This window comes from Falco rusticolus, chromosome 9, assembly GCF_015220075.1.
Source record: "Falco rusticolus isolate bFalRus1 chromosome 9, bFalRus1.pri, whole genome shotgun sequence".
Lineage (NCBI taxonomy): Eukaryota > Metazoa > Chordata > Aves > Falconiformes > Falconidae > Falco > Falco rusticolus.
In genome coordinates this window covers 26,692,567-26,708,716 of record NC_051195.1, presented here as the reverse complement: position 1 = coordinate 26,708,716, position 16,150 = coordinate 26,692,567, and the positions used below count along the sequence as shown (strand labels likewise).

General features: G+C 47.5%; 1 protein-coding gene across 1 annotated transcript; it reads left to right on the top strand.

Annotated features, from left to right (window-relative positions):
- The first annotated feature begins 1,334 nt into the window (after nucleotides 1-1,334).
- Nucleotides 1,335-4,534, top strand: LOC119153551 (cytochrome P450 26A1). The gene is made up of 7 exons (XM_037400147.1): nucleotides 1,335-1,665; nucleotides 1,852-2,076; nucleotides 2,175-2,462; nucleotides 2,575-2,724; nucleotides 3,058-3,192; nucleotides 3,401-3,553; nucleotides 3,745-4,534. Exons 1-7 carry the CDS (start codon nucleotides 1,477-1,479, stop codon nucleotides 4,084-4,086), a joined length of 1,482 nt encoding a protein of 493 aa, XP_037256044.1. The 5' UTR covers nucleotides 1,335-1,476; the 3' UTR covers nucleotides 4,087-4,534.
- The last annotated feature ends 11,616 nt before the right edge of the window (nucleotides 4,535-16,150 follow it).

Below are 16,150 nucleotides of genomic sequence, written 5' to 3'. Positions count from 1 at the left end.
GGCCCCGCCGTACCCCGAGGGGCGAGGGAGCACCGCCGGGGGGGCCCTCTCGGGCAAAGGGCCGCGGAAGCGGGCAGCCCCGTTCCCGCAAGGCGTCGGAAGAGGCGGGACGGTCCCGCGTGATGCGTTGTTTGTCAGAAAAATAGTAATTAAAAGTGACGTCTCCCCCTTCCCTACACAAACACACACACAACTTCCAGCGTTTATTGAGCTTTTCTGGGAGCAAGAAAAACCGGAAAGAAAAAAGGAGGAAAAGCGAGCACGGTAGTTTATTGGTAGCGGAGCGCTCCGCGGCCCCGTCCCCCCGCCCGCGGCCCCGCAGCCGCCGGCCGCCCCTTCCCCAGCGGCCGCGTCCTCCGGACGGTGCCTCCTGTGCCGGGAGCCAGCGGTCGCCCCAGCCAGCGCAGCCTCCCCGCAGCCCCGGTCCCGCCGCGGTCCTTCGGGCCGGAGCCGCCGCTCCTCCCCGGAGAGCCGCCCCCGGTGCCTGCCCGCCAGCTCCGGGAGGGTGGCCCTCCGCGCCGTGGCTGCAGGCGGGGTGCCCGGTCGGTACCGTGCGCCTCTTCCCGGCCGCGGCAGCCCCGACGGCCTCGGGATGCCGGCGAGTCGCGGGCGAAGGCGCGCAGCGGCCCCCGGGGCGAGGAGCCGAGCGCGGCGGGTTCGGTGTTCCCTTTCCGCCCTCACCTCCCTTTCCCTCGGTGACCCGCGCTTGAACCTGCCTCGGGCGGCTGAGACGGACGGCTGCCCGGGGCTCCTTCCTCCGCGGCCGGCAGAAATAGAAGCCGGGCCTTTCGAGGTGAACCAGAGGACAGCGGACGCTCCTCCGCCGCTGCGGCGGCACAGCTACGGCTCTGCCCGGCGGGCTACCGGGCTCCCCCGCCACGGGGGACCGCCCGCCCCGTCCGGTCCCCGGCACCGGCCCGGCTTCTCCCAGCTCCGGCCGCTGGCTCGCCGCTCCTGGCCGGCGACAGCAGCGGGCGAAGGAGCTCCGCAGCTTGCGGAGCGCGTCGGCACCGGCCGGGGAGCGCCCCCGGGGGTAGGTGTCGGCGGGCAGCCGAGACCCCGGGTACCGGAGCGGGGCATTTCTCGGAGCAACCTGCTGATCGTTAACGAGCGGCGGCGATAAATCCGAGGAGGTGGCGGGCTCCCGGCCGTCAGCTGTCGGCGGCGCCCCGCAGCCCTCGCTGAGCGCGATGCAGCGGAGAGCGAGCCTGCGGCGCCCCGCGGTACCTTTCCCTCCGCCGCTCTCTGCGGCGGGCGGGATGCGCCGCGCAAAGCAAATAGTTAAAGATTTCGGGGGGAGGAGCCAGGCCGCAATCCGCAATTAAAGATGAACTTTGGGTGAACTAATTTATCGGACCAAGGTAGGGTGGGCAGCAACCTGGGAAGGGTATAAAAGGCGGCCCGCGGCGAGCCCGACCCGTGCACTCGGAGCTCCGGGGGGGCCGGGCCGGGCCGGACTGGACTCGCTCCCCAGCCATGGGCTTCTCCGCCCTGGTCGCCAGCGCGCTGTGCACCTTCCTGCTGCCCCTGCTGCTCTTTCTGGCCGCCGTCAAGCTCTGGGACCTGTACTGCGTGAGCGGCCGCGACCCCAGCTGCCCGCTGCCGCTGCCCCCGGGCACCATGGGGCTCCCCTTCTTCGGGGAGACGCTGCAGATGGTGCTGCAGGTAAGGCGCGGCGATGGGGCGGCGAGCGGGGAGACCCCGGCCCCTCCTCTGGCTGCAGGGGCGGGGGGCGAGCAGCAGCTTCGCTGGGCTCCCGCGCCCAGGTGGGAAAGAGTCGCTCTCCCTGCCCCTTCCTCTTCTTCTTTTAAAAACTTCTTTTATTATTTCCCGCCCCCCTCCCCCGTCCAGAGGCGGAAATTCCTGCAGATGAAGCGCAGGAAATACGGCTTCATCTACAAGACTCACCTCTTCGGGCGGCCCACGGTGCGGGTGATGGGCGCGGAGAACGTGCGGCACATCCTGCTGGGCGAGCACCGGCTGGTGTCCGTGCAGTGGCCCGCCTCGGTGCGCACCATCCTGGGCTCGGGCTGCCTCTCCAACCTCCACAACGGGCAGCACAAGCACCGCAAGAAGGTACGGCCCCGACGGCGGGCGGGGAGCAGGCGCGGCTGCCCGGGTGCGGCGGCTGAGCCTGTGTCCCCTAACTCCTCCTCCTCCCGTCCCCCGGGCAGGTGATCATGCGGGCCTTCTCCCGGGACGCCCTGCAGCACTACGTGCCCGTCATCCAGGAGGAGGTGAGCGCCTGCCTGGCGCGCTGGCTGGGCGCCGCCGGGCCCTGCCTGCTGGTGTACCCCGAGGTGAAGCGCCTCATGTTTCGCATCGCCATGAGGATCCTGCTGGGCTTCCAGCCCTGCCAGGCCAGCCCCGACGGCGAGCAGCAGCTGGTGGAGGCCTTTGAGGAGATGATCCGCAACCTATTCTCCCTCCCCATCGACGTGCCCTTCAGCGGGCTCTACCGGGTAAAGGCCTCTGGGGGGAGAGGGGCGCCCCTGCAGCCAGGGTGGTGGGGAATGGATGGGAGGGACGGCGTACGGCCTGAATCTCACGTTGGTCTCCCTGCCGCTTGGACAGGGCTTGCGGGCGCGCAACATCATCCATGCCAAGATTGAGGAGAACATCCGTGCCAAGATGGCCTGCAAAGAGCCTGAGGGCGGCTACAAGGATGCGCTGCAGCTGCTGATGGAGCACACACAGGGCAACGGGGAGCAGCTCAACATGCAGGTGAGGTTCTCCAGCACCAGGTCCCTCCCTTTCCCCCAGCCCCTGTCTCAGCAGCACGATTATCTTTTGGGGACAAAAGGAGAGAGTGGGAAGTGTTCCCTCTCTCTCCCTGTGAAACAGACCATCTTGTGTAGCACCCTGGGGTGCAGACGGTGCAATTGGGCTGTTGGACAGGGAACCATATCCACAGGGGGCATGAGCACCAGCCCCATCCTGGCCCCCGGCTGTCTGTTCCAGTCTGGGAGTGATGTGCAGCGCTGTGGTGGTGGAGCAGGCCTGGTAAAAATACTGTGTTCCAGACCTGTTTCATCGCTCCTCTGTCTTCTGTGTAAGGAGCTGAAGGAGTCTGCCACAGAGCTGCTGTTTGGGGGCCATGAAACCACTGCTAGTGCTGCCACATCGCTGATCGCCTTCCTAGGGCTCCACCACGATGTCCTGCAGAAAGTGAGGAAAGAGCTGCAGGTGAAGGTGTGTGTCATCCCAAGAGCCATTTCTCAGGAGGGGGCAGTGGGAAGGTACCTCCAGGAGACTGTCCTAGACAGGGCTCCCCTTCACCCAGGCGGTGCCTTTTAGGGGGTGGCAGGAAAATGCCCCTCACCAAAGTGCAGCTGTTTCGCCATGCTGGGAGCCCTGACTGCCTGCTCCATAAATGCCGTGGTGGCATCTTCCTTTCCAGGGGTTACTGTGCGGTCCTAACCAAGAGAAGCAGCTAGACATCGAGGTCTTGGAGCAACTGAAGTACACTGGCTGTGTCATCAAAGAGACCCTCAGGCTGAGCCCACCTGTTCCTGGAGGATTTCGAATTGCACTCAAGACCCTTGAGCTAAATGTAAGCGGGGTTTGGGCTCAGCTCCTCAGAGCAGTCACAAAGTACCAGTGCATTCCTGTAGCCTGTCTGCCTTAGAGTGACCTGCAGGAAGCCCAGCGGGGAGGTGGGGTACACCGACATGTTCTGTGCTGACACTTCACCTTACCTGATGTGGCAAGGCTTGTCATGTCTCCTTTCTGTTCTTTTGATAGGGTTACCAGATCCCTAAAGGTTGGAATGTTATTTACAGTATCTGTGATACCCACGATGTGGCAGATCTCTTTACCAACAAGGATGAATTTAACCCGGATCGCTTCATGTCTCCATCTCCAGAGGATTCCTCTAGGTTCAGTTTCATTCCTTTTGGTGGGGGCTTGAGGAGCTGCGTTGGTAAAGAGTTTGCAAAAGTCCTTCTGAAAATATTTACAGTGGAGTTGGCTCGGAGCTGTGACTGGCAGCTGCTGAACGGACCTCCAACAATGAAAACGGGCCCCATAGTGTACCCGGTGGACAATCTGCCTACCAAATTCATAGGTTTCAGCGGTCAAATCTGAGATCCCAACGCTTGCCTCCAGCTGGATTTCTATATAGCATCTAATGTGTACATAGTAACTTCTGATAGTAACGAAGGACTTTAAATATTTAAACTTGTACAATAGTTATTTATGTCTTCTAAATATTTCAAAAGGTTATGTATTTTTTCCTCAAGCACTACAATTATGGGTCTCTGATTCATAATTAGATAATGTTATTTCTATAGAAATAAGTTTCCCCCTATTTAAAAGTCTTATTGAAAGCTGGCCAGCTAAGCATTTGAAGACATTTCACGATGGTGTATGTTTTAAGAAATATTCTTAAAGGCATTTGAAACAACAGTAACTAGCTACTCATCCAAATTACCTACAATGGTTATTGTTTGAGAATGTTTTCAGTATTACTTGTGTCTAGATCTTCTGTTTAACGTGTGAATTTTAAGTTTGTAATAAAGTTTATTTTTTATGATCCTTTGTATGAAGATTTGTGTTTATGCTAGAGAGTAGCTTAACTAGTGCATCTAAAAGGTTTTGATGTAAAGTCAGACCTGCTTTTGTGAATGAGCTATTCACTGTTTGTAGGCTCATAACTCTTCCCTGCCTCGCCTACTTGGGAATAGTAAATTGTTTTAAGTCTTAGCCTGTAAGTGGCAAGAGCCGTGCAAAATCCTACATGCTCAATGAAAACAGTACAGAGCGATAGCAAGTGCTACAGGTCTCCTTATCAAGCACATAATCTTCAGCCTTAGTAAATAAGAAAGTAAAGGGAAGCACAAGAATAATGTGTCATGTGAGTCTTACTCTGCAGCTAGGGAAAATAGGTTGAGGGAAAAAAAAAAAAACCAACCCATAAACGTCCTCTCCAATATTACTGCTGACCTGTGTAAACAGACCACTGGATCTTGTTCTGTGTTGAGTCTGCTGGCTATGACTCTTTACTTACGAAGGTGTCTCTTATCAACTGGTAGAGCAAATAAAGTCTGCTGACTTCTTGAAATGCAACAGCTCTGACTAGAGCAGAGATAGAGCATGCATTTGGCTAAGAACTTCTTTCCTGGAATTCAGCAAAGTGAAAACTAAAAGGCAGGCACTAATGTGAATTGATTAACAGGGAATCAGCTGTTGAGATGCAATTCCCCAGGGGTGTGTAAGCAGGGCAGATAAAATGCCCTAGGCATGACCCCTGTTTTGGCTTAACCATAAGGGGGTTTGTGCTCTTCCCGCCCCCGCCCCGCCCCCCTTACTACACCTATTAGTCTTCCCTTAAAAGTCAAACAACATAGGCTAGCTCTAGAAACATCTATAAAGTAAACCAATGTAATTCAGTGTTGCAAACATAGCACCATATAGACTAATTTATTTTTTTGTTTGTTTCTGGAAATCAGTCACTATTTCATTATGTTTTTCCAAGGTCAAAATTAAGGACGGAGTTAAGTTGCTCAAAATCGCTGCAGGTGTTTAATAGTATCTATGAGGTTTTAGATTATTTCTTTTTTTAGGAGGGTTTCTGTAATATAGTTGATGTTTCCAGCTAGCATTTTAAATACCTAAGCTTCTAATGTCAAACCTTAGATACAACCTGTGCATGAGCGTAACTATCAGGACTTTCATATTCAATTTTTTGTAATCTTAAAATACAGAAGATATTCTTTTTAGAATGTGCCTGACTCTTCTTGGCAATGCTTAAAATCTTAAATTATTTTTACTATGCAAACCTCTTGCACCATTATGTTTTTCAGGGAGGTGATGAATAATCTTGAGTTCAAGATCCGTTTATTAACAATATAGCAGCAGAAAACTGCAACCCTTGATCCTGACTTGGAGGTGATCTGAAGTCTGGAGAACAAGAAGACTCTTGTCTTGGTATCCCTCATTAACATTTTCTTCCTTATCATTACAACATTCTGCAAATCCAAATAGATGCTGATATTCTTTAAACGTTTTGTTTATTTTTAATTGACGTGTTTTGTATGTGGGAAGTTTTTGTATGGTCTTTGTGTTAATTTAGTTTATATTTTGTTTTTATAAAGAATGGGAATCTAAGTGCTACCTGGAGAATATGGAGAATACGATCACTCTTACAGCGTAAGTCTGAGGTCATACACATATTTCTTTGTTTCCTTTTTTATTTTTGAGTCAAGTTTGCAAGGCTTTTATGTTTGGAGAAAAAAAAAATCATATACTTAATTTGATTTTGTCTGGACATCTTGGGGCACATCCTCAGCTGTTGTAAATCATTACAACATAACCTATGTTAGGCACTGCCCCTGCACAATTTATCTCTGTAGTTAAAACGGTCTGTCATTGCTGTGTAATTTAGGCATCTTGGAACTAGCTTTAAACAAGCTATTCCAAGAAATGGTAGCTGCAGTAATATGGAGCTCAGTGTGGGTTAATTGCTAAAATATTTGCCCAACTTCTTGAGCAGGTTTTACAACCCCTGCTAATCTCCTCTACGCAGCTGTATTTTGACAGCTTAGATGCTGGCTGCAGACCAGTTTCAGGTGAGCTCTGGTGTGATTATGCAGCTTTGCCTGCTCAGCAGCGGCTGGTGTGGGCACACGCTCGGACTGTGGCTGCTCTTTGGGGGCTCACCCAGCTCCTGCACCCCTGGCCCCTACCCCTCTTGGTGTGCTGGATCCAGGAGCTGATCTGGCTGAAAAATCATCTACCAAAAAGCTGTCTTTCGGGCAGCCCCAGTTCTCGCTCTGGCTCCCTGGGTGAACGCTGCTAGCGCTGGGGTGCTGCGGCGAGGATGGAGATGCAGGCAGGAGAAGCGGCCACTCCAGCCCGCTGTGCTGCGGTCAAGTAGTTCCCAGCACCATGCCCCAGCTCTCCTTTTGCAAGCCTTACCCTGTGCTACGGTGACTGCTTGCTTCAAGGCTCATAGGCTGCCACGCATTAAAGGGCCTGATTTGGTGAGGAGCACTCACTCCCTTTTTGTAACTGGGCCTTTTGGGGGCATTTCCTATTCCTCCTCTTAGTTAACCTGTCGTTTAAAAGAAAAAGCTTTAATTAGGTCCGTCAAAAAAATTGCTCACAGTTTAGTAGGTGCTGTGATTTGGTGCTGGAGTGAAATGCCACGATTTGTATATAGCAAGCTGGTTCTTCTGTGAAGGTAAGGTGGGTTGCTGGAACATGTGCTTCTCCTGAAGCCACGTGAATAATAGCTCCTGCCAGCCATCAGCAGCTCTGGTACTCAGAATTCCTGAAGTATCTATGTGATGCTGAACGTGTGGTTCTTAACAATCCTCAGTTTTATCAATTCCTGAATAAAAATTACATTAAAGAATGACATGGGTGTAAATTGATATTGAGGAATGTTACTTGATAAATCAATTCCTGATTGAAAGGCAATAGAGTTTCCAGGTAAGTTCAGAACAGGTAATAGCAAATTTTGGTAAGGGTTATATGAGTAAGAAAAAATGTGCAAAGGAATGGTGAGGACTCGTTGGAAATAATAATTTGTTCAGATTTATTTATTTTGCCCTAGTGAAACGAGAGCGTGCTACATTCATGTTGCTTTTAGCAGGTAGCCGGGAAAGGAATTTTTTTCTTTTCGTTCATAAAAGCACCTATTGAAGGGACAGTATAATTTAAAGCCTCGTATGTTTAAGGTTTTGCACTTTTCTGACATTTTATTTTATTTTCTACCTTTACTATGGGAGTTTTTTCCTGGACCTTGCAAGAGGAGAGGCTGACAGAAAGGTTGTCCTTCGTTCTACCACATTTCAGTCTATTGCATGTTTTCTTATTTTATTCTGGTCAGTGATTTAGAATAACCTTTGGAGAGGTACCAAGAAAAATACTTAATAACATGTAGAATATTCTATCCTTGACTTTCAAGTGGTACTTCCCTAAGTGCTGTTAGGAAGTTTTTAAATATCTATGTCTGGTAATCTTTGAGAACAGAACACTGCTGTGTTTTGTTAATTCTACACATTGGCAGAGGTGTTCAGGGTGGATACTGATAAAAGAACATGCCTTGGTCATTTAACACTAATGTGCATAAAATTAGACCCCTAGATCCACCTCTTTCTTTTTTTTTTTAAGCATTAGAATTTATTTTTATAATGTATACATTTTCAAAATGTATGTGCAAGCTGAAGGGGAGCTGCACTGCTTTGGCTCCCTGAAAATCCAACTACTTCCAATAGTAGTAGTAGAAAATCCAACTAGTTCCAAATACGATTAAATAGCTCAAGTGCAAGCAACCCATTGCAGAATTTCTTTACCCCAAAATTATTACATACTATCTTTCCTAGAACAGTCTAACAAGATCTTATGCAAAACTACAGGAACCTATACAAAGCTGTGTCTGTCTGCACATTCTTGTAAACCAAGCTTCAATCTATTGACTTTTGGCAATGTTTCTGAAATTATAAAAGGCAGTCACAAATCTTGTGTTGGGGACATACTGCTCAGTAGGGTATGTTCCAGCCCCAACTTACTTACTTTATTTATGGCTTAAAGGTACTATATTGCTTGTAGTTGTCTTCTCTGTTATATATAAAAAGAGTGGGTAGGTTTGGATAGCATTTATTAATCCAGATAGTTTTATTTGCCAGGTGGTTTGTATTGTGAATTCTCTGTCAAGTTATACATCCAGCATGCAATGCAAAACGTATACAGATTAGCAGCAAAGATTCAAAAAGTTAATTAGTTGCAACCATTAGAGTGATAAATTAGGAGAAAGGAAACATAACTGGCAGCAAGTTTAGAGAAGACTCATTACTAGACTGGCTTGCTTCACTTGTTTAATAATGTCTTATGAAAAATGTTATATGGGAAGTTCAATGAATAATGCAGCCTTCATTAAGCTATGTAAAATAATGTAACTTCGTGGGTGGGTTAGAAATAAAATATTTAACAAATCTGTTTATATCCAAACAGTAAGAGCAGCAGAGACAGCTTTTAAAGAACCTCAGATGAAAACATTTAAAAGGTGACAGTCAAGAGAACCTTGGTAGTAGGACATCATAGTGCTGTTTTAATAGGTGTTTACAGCTCATCTTTCAGTTGCAACATAGCCAGGGCAACATATTAAGTATTCTCAGTTAATTAAAGTGTTATTTGTTCCTTTATCAGCAATCCCAGCAATGCTGTTTCACTTGTGTATACTGTTAGTGCCCCAGATGCAGAACTTGTGTATTTTGCGAGGTTGGAAGAATAATTTTAGCAGAAGTGACTTATGGTGTACTGGTTTGCCAGGTCATTTTTTTTCATAAACACACAATCATTCATACACTGGCTGATTTCAATGCATTTTTTCCCCCAATTTATGACCATTTAGAAAAGCCTAAGTATCCACAGGTTAAGATTACACTGCCATATCGGATAACAGCCACAACATGAGAAAATTATAAACCAAGGACCAAATCAGCTATTAACAACATGCTTTCCTATCACACCCACAAATGCCAACCTTCCTTATGCCTCTCCCAGAACAAATCCTTGGATTTGGGCCTCTCAGCTTACCCAGAAGGTCAAAGATTGTTGGAGGCTTTTTTTGAGCAAAGGGTGGCATAAATTCCAGAGCTGAGGGCCCCTCACAGGATCCCTCCAGAGATAAAAGTAACCAAAAGGCAGTCCCATTTGCACTCTTTCAGGCAGGAGGCAGGCCAGTGACTTTCTGAGGTGGTTGGAAGCTGAAAAGATTGGGGTCAGTATAGAGATCTGGGTCCTGAGCAGCAGCCTAGGTATAGCTGCCACAGTTTAAGGAAGAGATGTGCATGGCCACACAGAGTTACCTGCGTCAACACAAGACTGCGTTAAGCCATCTTTGTTAATGCTGCTTTAAATGAAATCACTTCCTCCAGGAAACACTATTTTGAGGGAAAAGCACCAACTTAGTTTTTTGTTTGTTTTTTTTTCCTGCTTTAGATGTATAGGGCCAACATTAATATATCTGTATCTCAGGAATACACTGCTTTCCGTGTAAAATGTCAGCAGAACAAACATCTTTTCAGGATTAGATCTGAATTTGCAGTGGAATATAGCAGGTCTTGGTTTTCTTGGCTTGCTGACTTAGTTGACTGAAAGAAGAAAGGGGCTGTGGTATGCGCTACTTAATAGCCTTTATTTTATATACAGGCCCTTCTGAATTATCAACCTGTCTGTATCCTGTGGGAAAGGAAGGAGGGAACTGCTAGCTACAGTAGTGCCAGCCTGCGTGAATAGGGTTGGGGTTTTTTTTGCCTCTTACTTACAAGTCTACATCATACACCTACTCATAAAACGCCCTGCTTCCCTTGGAAGCCTAGGGACCACAGAGTAGTCAGAAACTGCTCCCTGACCTGGCAGTAGCCTCCTCTTTTGTGAGTTGTCCTTAAGGTTGACAAGAATGGAAGGAGATAGGGTGGGAAACAAAGGGGAACCACCAGCGAGGCAGACAGCATCACCACCCTGGGACTGCACCACAGCCCTGGCTGCGTAATGCACAGGTGATTTTCACCCTAGTGTCACCCTTCTTGTCCCAACTTCTCTTGCTCTTTGGTGTTATTATATTAAATATACATTATTGATGTTAATGATGCTGCCTACAGCACTGCAGCAAGCTAGCCCATGCATTATAAATCTAGTAGTTAAAGAGAAAAGTTCATTAATCTTATCAACAGATTGCTTGAAGTAACAGCATGTCATGACCTTTTTGCTCATTGTATGAAATGGCTCAGATTTGTGACGTTTCTGAGGGAACCTTTCCTCTAACCGGGACTGAGAGATGCTGGTCACTGAAATACACTAATCGTCAGTCAGCATTTCTAGAAAAATTCCAAATTTCAACCCCAGGGGCATATAAAGAAAAGTACATTTTACAGAGAAGTTACAAGTCTGCGAAGTGGAACCATCCACTTTTTATGGAATTGTCTTATTGTTCTCCCCTTTTGCATAACGTTAGTACTTTTTTTTTTTAATCAGCGGTTTACAGATGTGTTTATAAAAGTGTTTAGAAGAAGAAAGAGAGGAGATGCTGAGCATGCTGATGAGGAAAACTGAGAATCCTTAAGCACTCAAAGGTACCACTTGTTTATTTGGGTGGCTCTTTGGTGATTGTTCTTTTCACCTTTTATTAACCTGCAAATGGATTAGTCCTCATAAACTAAAGAAGAGAGACCAGTGCACAACCCACTGCCCTAGAGATAAGGTCACAAAGAGGGGACGTGTCCTGAGTACAACCTCAGAGAAGAAATAGAAGTCTGAAGGCATTTACACTAGGCTGCCATTGCGCTTTACTAGCCCTACTGTGATTTACCGTATCAGTTCAACTGCTGACACCTTTATGTCCCTCCCTCCTATCCCAGCAGGCCACAGAGACACAGTCCATGATAGATGCTGGTGAACTTTTCCTCTGATCACCTTCTGAAGAACTTTCCCATAATCTATTGTTTTCTATCACAGTGGAAAACAAAACAAGGGTTTTTTTGACTTTCAGTTACCAGCTATTTTGCCCTAACTTTAAAGCAATGTACTGAATTTATTACATCAGTGTGAAAGAAGTTTTAAACTCTTGTCTCTTTATCCTACTCCCTGAACTTAACATGGTCCAGAGTAAATCAACGTAATTGCTGTTAGACCTACATTGTTGCGGGAATGTTTTATATTCCATGTTGTCAGTTATTTAGAACAGTTAATTGAAATTGCAAACATAAAAAGAGGAAAGCTACAGTTAAGAAATTAACTTTTTTTTTGTGCCTGTGGCTACTGTATGAATTATATAAAGAACCAACATTAACCTTAATGTAAGACCAAAAGTGTCTGGAATATCTAAAAGAAAAAATACGGTTGTGGATTCAAGGCAAGTATTTCCTTTAATTGACCACATAAAAATATAAGAACTCATTCTGGACTGAGAGAAGCAGCTGACCTAGCATTCTTCTGATAACTCCAAAATATTTACCAAAATGTTGCATTTGCTTCTAAATAAATAAACACCACAGGCTGCACCTGGTTTTGTCTCATCAAAATTCAGCACCAGTATTACAGCATGGAGGGGAAAAGAAAGTCACAGCAATGTTAAGAAGGGGCATATTGAAGAGAGTGCACTTGGAAAAGGGGGAAACTGTGCTGCAAGTGCTCTTCCTCTGAGCATGCCCTCAGCTAGCTCCCGTGCTACTGCAGCCTGTGGAAAGGGTGAGCAGAGGTGCATGTACAAGCAAGCTTGTCCGGCATGCAGAAACATCTGTATGTGTGTAATAGGGAGTTAAGGAGCGGCTGGTTTGGGAAGGAGATATCTGGGAAAGGCTGAGTCAGCGCCTGCCAGTAATGTTCTGACTGTAGAGCTGATCAGCTTTGTCCCTTCAGCCCAGAATTACATTTGAGAAGGTCTACGGTCAAAATGTTCCCAAAAATGCTTTTCTCTGTCTTCCCCAAGGTGCTCTGTTCTCTCTGGGTTGCGACAGTACAGTGGTGCATTAGTCTTCTAGTTCCTGTACATTGATGGCAATGAACAATTTCTGTTAAAACAGGATTTTCGTTGCAGTGGCCCACGCCAAAAGATCCTGCTCTGTAGTTGGACTCTGAATGTGCGACCCGGGTGAGTTTAGGAAAGGGGCAAGGAGGGGAAGGATTGGTGCGAGAGATATGGGCAGGATGCATCATTACATCTTATCTTCTACAAAACCAGGCAACACTCACAGCTGGTTTTACTAAATCAGAGACTTTCTCTGAACATGCCAGATTACTACCATGTGTCCTAGCCCTTGCCCCCCGGGTGGCAAGAGAGGTGCCATTGCTACAGCGTTCTCACTGACAGCTGCTTCCCAGCAAACCCTCTGCGTTAGAAGAGAGCCCCAAGATCAGCCTCCTCTGCAGGACTCACCCCTGACAGCTCAGCTAGCTGCGCAAGCAGCTGTGCGGTACTGGGGGGGTTTCCTCTCCTGCTGCCTGGGCACTCAGCTTTGTAGGGCCAGCAGCCTTGTTTCAAGAAAGGTGCAACCTCACCCTTTACAGAGAGGTTTGTTTCTTACCCCCAAGAAGAGGACAGCAGGGTTGTAAACAAAACTCTTACAGGAGAAAATAGTAGGTTCAATCCCCAGGCTGGCTGCCTTGGCAAAGATGCTTAGGAGGTCACTGTTGAGTTATTTTACTTTACAGCTATCGTACTTGAGCTGGCTTACAGTGATGCAGACTCAAAGTGGTTTCCTTTGATTTATTTTGAGAATTGCTTTCTTACAACTAACACTGCTATAGAGGAAGATTTGGCCCAATGTCCTTCAACAAATTAAGTCTTTGTCTTGCTATCCTTTCTTCATATACTGAACTTCATACTTCTTAAAGCCCTAGTTCTGGGTTCTGCTATTTCACTGTGGCTGGCTGTGGATTTGAAACAGTTGTTTTCAGCAGAAGCAGCAAAAATACAATAGTGATATTAGAAACCAGTCTTGTATTCCTGAATTCCTTTAAAATAGACTGCTTGCTTTATCTGACAGCATGAAGTCTGCAGTCAGGTTAGACACAGAAATATTTACCCACACTATATACAAATATAGTTATACATTGAGCTATATAAAGTCAGGTAGAAATATGTAAAATGTTTTTTTTATCTTCATATGATCTACACTAGGCAAAGAAACACAGATACACCGTGGAACCGAAGTTTGACCTGTCACCACTAAAGCACAGTGTATGTCCCACCTGGCTGCGGCTCCTTGTTTGCTTGTTTTTCCCAAAAGCTGGAGGAAGCACAAGGATTTCAGAAGAAGCTTCTGGATCAGACGCATTGTCCTTGCAGCCAAAGAAGATATAGGGTAGGAGTAGGGTCAGGCCACCAGCTTGGAAGAAGGTCACTGTGGCTGCCCTTCTGCATGCTCAGCTTCTGACAGAGAGGACATAGGTATGCTAGGAAAACAGTAAGTGAGGAGAGCAGAAACCTAGCCCTTGGCCAGCTGGTTTACTGATCACTTGTGCACTTTGTAGCTCCTGTAGGCTGAGCTGGTGCAGGTGCCAGGGCCACCTCCCTGCTTCCTCCTTTCCCATCCTTCTTTACCCTCCTAATATTTGCCCCTGCGCTGTGGCTTCCCTTCCCTCCTGCAGATCCCTGGACAGAGGGTAAATGTGGTTTCACGTCCCTCAGGCTCCTTACACCTCCCTCCCCTGTACCAGGCTTTCCTACTGGCAGACTTTCCCCTCATCTCCCACAGCAGTGCTCGGGGTGGCCCTGGCTCCCCACCTCTGTGAGTAGGCTTCCACCACTCCCTCCTGCATTCCCTTCCCCAGTCCCCTACCCCTAGCCAAGGCATTCTCCCCAGTCTTTATTTGTCTGGGAAATCGCTCATTTAACTGGGACAGGGAGGATGGGCAGAGATGAGAAAGAGCCATTGTTATGCTGAAAGCAGTTAATGGGTGCCACCAGACACTGCTGTGACCTACAGATTATAGCAGAAGTCCCTTAAGCTCTGCTGGTGCTGCCCACCGCACAAGGGTTTCCCACTTCTCTCATCCCAGTTTCCTGATTTTCATCCAGTCAAAGCACCGATCTACACCATTCCTTGGCATTTTCTGATGGATTTCATGGGACAGTCAAAATGCCATACCGCAAGGGGAGAAACACCCTCGAATTGAGAAAAGGCCTTATGAAGTGTCACTAAAAACCTGAGGCTTTGGCTTTGGAGAGGGGTTTGGAGAGCAGGGCAGGGCCTGCCTTGCGTGGAGGGGCTGAGCTGAAGCTGCGGGCCGGGCTCACGTCTGCTTGCAGCCAGCTGTGCGCCCAGTGGCGTGTGCAGGGGGTGGGATGTGGTGACCTGCGCCCTTACTTTCTCTTGAGTGTTTAAACATGCTATGGGGAAAAAATAAATCACACTGTTCCAGAAGAAAATACGTTTTTTTACAGGCAGATGCCGGGCCTTCAGCAGAGGTGTCCGCGTCGGTCAGTTGTATGCTCCGTTGTATGCTCTGAGAGCGCCTGTTTGATCAAGGAAGTCTTCGTTTGTGTTTCTGTAGATGTTTACCTTAACTCTTGATTGGACTGGGGTTTTTATGGTTAATTGGCAAAAACACCGTCAAATAATTTAAAAGCCTAAATAACATCAAAAATAATTCACTCTTATCTTCCTCTTTTCAAGGGGCTGCCTGTTGGAAGCAACGTGAATTGTTGCTCACTTTTCAGCTCTGCTATCTGAACACTTGGAAGTTACTTAAATTCTCACTCTTTCTCATTATTTTTTTCTTTCTCTCCCTCACCCTCTGTCTGGATCACAAGCACTGACTTTAATCTCCACAAGCAGTTCAGTCTCTCAGAGTTTTCCTTGTTACCAAAAAAGGTGGAAGATGACTAAGATTTTGCTGGTCAAAAACGGAGTGTTACTGATTCACTGAAACAAATCCCAAGTGGCTGGTGGGACGTCTGTAAATATGCTGTAATGAATCACCAGTGACCTCTAAGGGGAAGATAATGTGTCAGAGATTGCCTACAGGTACACCTTCTAGACTGGTATGGAAGACGGCTGTTTCCATATTCCCTGACAGGTATAGGGAAGGTACTTGAAATAAATCTTGTAAGAAAAGAGGGTGGCTGGCATATGGTGTCATTCACCTAGAGTCATATCCAGCCGAATGCAGCAGTGGCTGAAGTTGTTAACATATCATTGTCCTTTAATGGTCTATGAAAACGAACTTTTGATCCCAGTCCTGTTTTAAGTAAACAGTTGACCCCATCAAGCAACACCATCCCATTTGGGAGCTCAGCAGAGGCTAAAGCTAGCAGTAAAAAAGATCTGCCGTTTACAGGCATCGCTAGTTAGCTGTGAACTTTTGTCCAAGGGATGGTGGTGGTGAAAGGACACAGGAAGAAGTAGGAGCAGTGACACTTGGTCAGTTACCAATTTCTGGTAGATTTTTTTTTAACTCTGGTTCTTTCTGTCACAAGGAATTTTGGAAATTAAGAATGTTATCTGTGAACAAACTCAGGAGCCAGAAAAGGTTAGTAACCCTGCCTGTCTCCCGAGGAGGTTGCCTGTGCAGTGGTAGGACAGAGTTCACATGTGGTTCAGCTGCCCTCTTACTCTGCTGGCAGGACGGTAGTGGCAGCCCAACAAGCTGCTGCTTTTAGTTTGAGTGATGCTGAAGGATGACGGTTAGCTCACGTGCA